This window comes from Perna viridis, chromosome 10, assembly GCF_037379345.1.
Source record: "Perna viridis isolate PV_CMFRI_1.1 ecotype Kerala chromosome 10, ASM3737934v1, whole genome shotgun sequence".
Classification (NCBI taxonomy): Eukaryota; Metazoa; Mollusca; class Bivalvia; order Mytilida; family Mytilidae; genus Perna; species Perna viridis.
In genome coordinates this window covers 12275915-12283695 of record NC_142454.1, presented here as the reverse complement: position 1 = coordinate 12283695, position 7781 = coordinate 12275915, and the positions used below count along the sequence as shown (strand labels likewise).

Genomic DNA, 7781 nt, shown 5'->3' with positions numbered 1-7781 from the left:
TCATACTGCATTATAAGGAAAACAATGAAAGCAATAAGTTGTAAAATGTCATTTAACATATACAATGTACGTGATAAATTGACAAAAATGACATTTTTAACCTCAACTGCACCAAAGTCCAAATGCATCAATTCGTGTCAGTTGTCGTTTTTAATCTTTGTACTCTATTCTACTTGAACCAACTATTACAATAATGTCGCCATGCATGCTTGTCTGAAAATCACAAGTTTAACTGATCTGTATCACTATAGGTTTGTTGAGACAAAACAAATCTTCTGTTCATCAATTCTCTTCAATCATTCAAAATCATTTTTATACGACTGCCAATAAGTTGGTATGGCGTTTCATTGTCGTCGTCAGTGTCGTTTTCGTCAGTATACACTTCGTTACAAAATTTTAAAAAGATCACCAACTACTACTCAAGTTATCACAGGAAAACTAGGTTACTAACTACCAAAGGAAGGGTGGTATTGATTTTGGTGATGATAGCCCAACCGTTTTAGAATTAGGGGCTTAAAACAAGTATTTCATAGAATTCAACTATATAACTCCAGTAAAAGCTTCGGAATGTCTATGATTTTGTTCTGCAATATTTTAGACCACAAAGGTTAGTCTTGAATTGATTTTAAGTGTAAAGACGTAACTTCTCAGATATAACTCATAATATATTTGGTTTAGTTCTTGATATCTTTAATTGGATATTCTTTGTCAATAGAGGGCCTATTCTACTTTCAAGTTTAACGAAAAATTGCACCAAACACCATAATTTTTGGCTGACAAGTCCACAGCTAATACATCTGTAATATTGTCCAATTATTTGTTTATATCCGTTGTAGCAATGAACAAGAACCACGGAACCCCAGCGTTGTTGACATTTCAGTATTTTTATACACCGTAGAAAATTTTAATATAATTCATGTGCGATTGTCTACTTACGAGGTTTCTAAGATTCACACCGAAATATCCAACAATAAACATATAGCTCTAGTTGTAATTCTCATGAATAATAGATTTAGATAGATTCTAGGTGTATGTAAGGGGCGACCACTTATGCCTTGGAAAAAAAACACAAGCTTTTACTAACCAATATATTATAAAGGAAATTAAGACATTGAAATTCTAGGCATGATGGCTTCTTCTACGTTTGACTTCAAATAAAGTTAAATTAAATGTTTCAAAATAGCTATTTACTTTAAACATTTATATTTATCAAAATCCCAACAAAACAACAATACTAGTATATTGTAACGTTCAATTTATTAAAATAAAAACACTTACACACTAATTACTATTTCTAGTAAAACATTCATACAAAAATATTCACAAAGTTTAAGCCATTTAGACAAAATATAACGATACAGATCCAAACTTATAAGTACAGCTTTTAATCTTAACGGGTGATCAAGGGTAAGTGGTCAAAATAGAATAATGTCATTAAAGAGAAACGGGTACTTTTATAAAAGATGGCCGACCCAGTAATTTTTTTTCCTTTTTACTTAATTTTCTACATTTCTTTCAGGAAATAACAAATGGCACACAAATTCAATTTTTGATACAGTTTTTTCGAACGCCACTAAGTTATCAGTATCTGATCAATCGGGAAACAGAATTCCGATTAGGTGACTTGGGTTTCCATTAAAGAGCATCTTTAAGGTTTTAGGGTAAAAAGCGAAACCATACCGACAAGGCATTTTAATAACCTTTTCTATACTTGTATGATAAAAGTAATTCAACAGGTCTCGCTTTCGACGACTCTTAGCTTGCTCTAGGAGATAATTTAATTTGCACGAAAATTTGAAAAAAACAGTCAACGACTTGAATAAATGCAATTGACAAGCTAGAACTGTTGCAAAAAAAAAAAAAAAAAAAAAAAAAACAAATGACAGATGTGAAAGAAAATACAAATACTTAATATGTGCTTCTTAATTCGAACGCCTTTGAGTAGTTTTTTTTCTTTATGGAACTATTGCACGCCATTCATAACTTGATTTTCTAAGTGCATATTTATAAACTACATTGTTTCTAGCGCGAAAACAACATTTACAATCCAGAAGAACTTATTGTTGTGTAGTATGCCTGTTTTGGCGTGAGGTCGCCGGATTACACAAACTCCTTCTTATAATAAATTAAAAGTTTTTAAATCACCATCATGTATTTCCTGCCTCACTTTTCTTCTGATTATCTAAAAATTCAAAAGAGGCAATGACAGTTTTGCCTGTATTTTCTTCCGTGGCTTCAACGGCTAATTCTGTACCACCGAAAATCATTTTAATTAAAACAGGCCTTTCTAATTCACCTTTGCTGTCATGGAATTGAAAAGTTAATAGTCCTATAAACTGTGAATCAGCGTCCGTTACAAAGTTTGGCTCCGTCTCAGTACTTGCAAAGATCTGGACATTTGCACATTTTTGTTTTTTCCTGACGGGTGTATACCGTTTCGGACCTATCACAGTGTTGATCGGTAAAATGTCCCCGACCCTCACATACTTGACAAAGTAGTCCTCACAAAGTTCCCTACCGTCCATCAAAATCTTCTTATTTTCTGGAAATCTCCCTTCTATAAATGGAACATAGCTGCTTGTTCCATATGTAAATCTAGCTACGCGAGCACTTATGATTGACGGGTTATATCCGAACAACACCGCTCCTTTCATCACAGCCAATTCTGGATCCTCTGGTATCATCACATTTATTGCAGGGAAGGCATTCTGTACACTTTTCTGAATAAATTCAGACTCGGAAAGGCCTCCAACCATAACGATATGTTTAACCTCAAAATTACGTTTATTTGTCAATAAGCAGTTCACTTGACGAATAATGTCGTCTGCTATTGATCCAAACATTTCCCGAAGAATACCGGACTCCATTCTGAGTTTGTCTCCTAAAATTGTCACTCTTCTGCGATAAGAGGTAGTCTCTAATGCTTCTTTAACATCACAATCATGAATTGTCCGGAACAATTCCAGAAACGATGGCGGGATTCGTATCGTTACTTTGGTACTATCATCAATTTTCACTTTCCGCTTCACCATTTCAAACTCGCGTTCTAGTTCCAGGAAATCAAAAAGGTGCATTTCTTTGAACGACCGAACGACGTCTCCACCAAATATCTTTTCCAGAAACTCAAGAAAGGCAGTGTCTACGTTTACACCTCCCCATGCTCCACCGCACGCCTTTTGGAGTTCTTTGATATTGCCGCCATCTTGAACTTGGTGAAGTGTGATATCAGCAGTGCCACCTGTAAGAAGTCCGAGGGTACAGCCTTTTAATTCATCTCCAACTCTAAGGATGATCATTTTTTTAAAATAATATTTGTATTTTTCCTTGTACAATTTAAGTTTGTCGTCTTTTCAATCAGTGGTAAGATACTCAATTCGTAAATCCATTAAAAGACGAGGAAATGAATTCAAATTTATTATGAGTAAGCAAAGCGATTAGAATATATTAAGTAAACAGAAAAAAACTAAACTTGAGTCTCAAAGTACCCACCTCCTAGGTCCAAAACCATATATGTGGTTCCGGTCTTAAATGCCGTTATTCCCCGGCCACCATGTAATCTCTCAAAAGGGATATGTTGGCAGTAAACAGAAGCTGCCTCTGGTTCCAAACAAAGCTGCAATCTTTCAAGTGGTATACCAGCCTGAAAAACGACAGAGTTTTTTCTATGCACTCAAATTTGATAAATTTTGGGATGCATGTTGTAAAAACTATATAAAATGGAAAACTAAAATTCAGGAAAATATGTGCGTTGCTTTTTGGGGAAAAAATGGAGGAAAACCAAGATGAAGGAATAAAAGAATACCCTAAACTCAAAATTAAGCATGCCAGATCTAATGAATGAAGATGGTACCATGTCACACGTTGTAAAATTGACCATAAGTGATGACTTTAAATGCTAATTGCTCAAACAACTTATTGGTAAATGCAAAATGAACCGCTTTAAAAGTATTTAATTTAGTAAAAAAATATCTTAAAAGATTTCGAAAAGTATAAAACACAGAATACCAATAAACGTTTAACTAGAACTTTCTAAGTGTCTAACGTAAAAAGTCTGTTAAGGTTTTCTATTCTTGTCTATTTTTAGTTAGATGGAATTCTTGTTTACACGGTGACTTAATGCGAAAAACAAAATGATTTGTGGTAATGAAATTAATGACTGTTTACATCCCAACCGTCAGTGCCATTTAACAATGTCATTTAGATGTGTAATGGGGATTTTATTTCCCCTAGAATTGTCAGATTATCATTACAAAGTATATTCTAATTAACTTTAAATCTTCCTTTCGAATAAGGAAGAACGACAGTAACTATTTCCAGTAACACATTAACAAGGAAGACCGGGTGAAGAATGATGAAATAGTATGTTGTGTCTTTAATGCAAGAAAAAAAATAATAATATGCCTGTTTCCTGCTACCCTTACGTTCCCTAGTTGTTTGTGCCTACCCTTAAACCTTTATGGCCGTTTTGGCTCAAACACTTTTGAAGTCGACTAAATCGTTTAAAATGTTCTTGAAAAATGAAATAATTTCCCTACCTATCCACCTATTTTTTTCTTGTTTGTTGTAGGAAACAAGACCATTATTTTGTTGCCCCCTGACGATGATATCCCCGATCAGGGGTTCCATGATATTTACTATCTACCATTCACACCAAAACCTTAGAAAATGATATAGAAAAAAAGTATGCGGTATTTTAATACGCAAATAGTGGCTTTACTTAGTTCTCTCGGGTGACCCATGTAGAACTCTAGATGAGATTTCTCTTATTCAACGCTAATTGTCTGTAAATTTCACATAAAAATGATAGATATACATGTACATACTGTATATAAATGTAACCCAAAGGTCAACTTTTAAAGAACTTGAGAGATCGTCTACTAAATACATAGATGCTTACGTACTAATATTGTATATATAAACAAATAACAAAACAATAATACCACAACCGTCGACATAACGTAATAAATCAAAATAGCTAAGATGTGTTTTCGTATTGCTGATTGGTCTTACATGTATTTTTTTATTTCAAAGTTCTAAAGACTAAAAATTTATATATAAAATAAAAATACAGAACTTATATTAACATTACAATACTGATTTCAGACGGAATTAGCACCGACTCATTCAGTTTGAATCATTGTACCTTGATTGCAGCTTCTTTCATAAACTGTTTTGCAGCATCACTCCATATAGCAGGAATGGTCAATACCCAGAATATATCTTCCTCTCGGAAGCTGTTTATTCGGTTACATAGCACATGGACAAGAGAGTCCCGAAGATACTTTATTCCATATGATATGACTGTAAGGGCGGCGAACTGTTTTCCATTTACGCTTTCTATTTGAAAGTCTCTTGTGAGTGTCTGGAACAGCATAAGTTAATACATACATTATACATAAAAAAAAATTGCAAGGGAATACACACACAAAACTATAGGAAACGCCAAAGCTTTTAGTACTTCGCTGTCGAAGAGTCAGGCAATGTGGCACACGAAGGGAAAAACGCTGAGGTTTTATTGCATAAACCAAGTATTTATATCCGATAACCCCAAGAAATAACCATCAAAGTGTTTGTAAAATTGGCCTTTTTAAGATATTGATAGGTCAAATTTTGTTGAAATGCACTATGGAAAATGGCGGGAAAATTTTCCCTCACGTTTTCCTTTATACGCAGTCAAAAACATCTACATCACAGATGCTTCAGGGTAAATTTAAATAACTTTTCAGTTGTTTTCTAGAAGTATTGAATAAATCTGAGGAAAAAAAGACCAAATTGAGAAATATGATGTGCCACCCATTGGCAGATTCTTACACAGAATGGTACTTAAAAATGAAAGATATATTTATTACGGTAGTACTTCATTTTAGCTACACATGAGAATGTTTGTTAGTAGCTGACGCCATCAAAAATGCATGGTAATATATAAAGTACTGAGTCATATGAGCTTGCATTAAATTCAAATTTCAACACTATCCATATACGTGTTTACTCCTTGGTAACGGAAGGGTAGGGTCGGTCAGGATTTCCGTTACATTGTTTATCTTTTAGGAATTTGAACTAATTTTAATCTCTAAATGTTTTATAGTCTAAAAACATTTGTGACTTTTCATTTTGGTGTCAGCAGGTCATCTTCGAAGAAGTACAATACTACGAATGTACATAATTTCTATACACAGACAGAAATAAATGATCGATTTAAATTACGTGAGGAGTGCACCAAGGAATTCGTTGTCTGAAACATTACACCTGGATTCAACAGATTTGATTGATAAAACCATACTAGGAAGTTAAATAGTTATTCTGAAATCTTTTCTAGCTTTAAAAATATATGTAAAATAAAGATGACCGTCGTTTTATCGAATGTAAAAAAAAAACAGGTATCAATTTACGAGAATATATTGTTTGTACTGAACACTATAGAATATGATTATGTTTGAATCTTTTAAAACCCCTAGATTTTATGAATAACGCACAACGAAGTTCAAAGATCAAATTATAAATATAGAACTTCACTGTTAGGTCTCTATAAAATTAAGTATTTCCTTCATTATTTTATATTCTGAAATAAAAGGAAATTCCAGATCTTTAATAATTATATATTGTATGTGTCTTATTCTACGATAAACTTTACCTTTTGTTTATATAGTTCCATTTTGAATCTTCTAAAATAGTACCATTCCATATGTTCTCCATCCAGGCTAAGTTCGGAATACTTATTCTCGGCATCATAACCAAAAGAATGAAATTCTTGTTTCGGACTCAACAGAACGGTCGTTGGAGCCTTGTGCGATATTAGCCATCGTCCTCCGGATTCCCACTTTGGGTTGACTTTGATACAGAGAGGGTCCTTCTCGTGCTCATGGCGAAGACTGAAGGCATACCCGCTAAATGTAGTCCCAAAGTCAATAGCAGCAACTACTAGTTTACTGTTGGAAGCTTTCGACATCATCCCACCCGTATTATCACCCTTATTTGTGCGAAGGGGTCGTCTCAAAGAAGAATATTCCATTTTTGATCACAGATAAAAATTAAAACATGTTTCGTTCCTTCAATGAATTTATCATACTACGACACATATAACATCGCAAAACAATTTTTTTTAAGTTATAACTGAATTGTTATACTTCAAGCCAAGGTCACATTGTATTGAGAAACGCGGAAATTTCTTCTTTGATAGTTTCATTGATCTACAGGAAATAAATAGTTTAGCATGTTCAATATAGACCTCCGCGAGGAAAGTTATTTTGTTATTCCTAAGAGCACACCTCGCGGACTGGTATATTGAGCTAGCATGCTCATCAACTTACCACAAAAGGGTCTATTCCATAAAAGTGAAGTTTCTGTCAACTATTAGAGCCTACTGAAAAGATATACATATAACTATATGATAAATATACGAAAAATATTCTTTTCACTTATGTAGAGGTGTATATTTTCATGATAATTAGTTGCATGTCTAGATAAGCATATTTTGATTTAGTCATTGTACCGTTAGTCTAATATCCAGAAGTTTATCTTTATTATTATTTTAAGCGATTTTCTATAGGAAAGGTTATGAAGTACAGTATCATGTTACCCATGTAGGATGTTGTTTTAAGTAGCTGTCAAAGTTTTTGATTTATTGGAAAATGGTGCTAAGTTGGTGTTGAATTGGTGCTTAATTTAGGTCAGTTATGTAAGTTATGATAATTAAAATAGTTGGTGCATAGTTGGTGTAAAATTGGTGTTGAAAAGTATATAAAGGCTTTGATTTTCAGTTTAAAAAAAGATTTGAGATTGAA

General features: G+C 33.4%; 1 protein-coding gene across 1 annotated transcript; it reads right to left on the bottom strand.

Moving 5' to 3' along the window:
* Positions 1-1238: 1238 nt before the first annotated feature.
* Positions 1239-7076, bottom strand: LOC148604550 (heat shock 70 kDa protein 12A-like). The gene is made up of 4 exons (XM_088551199.1): positions 6632-7076; positions 5144-5362; positions 3490-3640; positions 1239-3238 (listed from the first exon to the last, which is right to left on the bottom strand). The coding sequence occupies exons 1-4, from the start codon at positions 7007-7009 to the stop codon at positions 2148-2150; spliced, it is 1839 nt and encodes a 612-aa protein (XP_088407325.1). The 5' UTR covers positions 7010-7076; the 3' UTR covers positions 1239-2147.
* Positions 7077-7781: the final 705 nt, after the last annotated feature.

Bases quoted from the DNA above. Each gene is read 5' to 3' on its own strand.
- LOC148604550 (XM_088551199.1), bottom strand. From the start codon at position 7,009: ATGGAATATTCTTCTTTGAGACGACCCCTTCGCACAAATAAGGGTGAT. The intron at 5,363-6,631 runs GTAAAGTTTATC...ATGCTGTTCCAG, and splicing joins TGGAACTATATAAACAAAAG to ACACTCACAAGAGACTTTCA. The intron at 3,239-3,489 runs GTGGGTACTTTG...GACTTCTTACAG, and splicing joins TATGGTTTTGGACCTAGGAG to GTGGCACTGCTGATATCACA.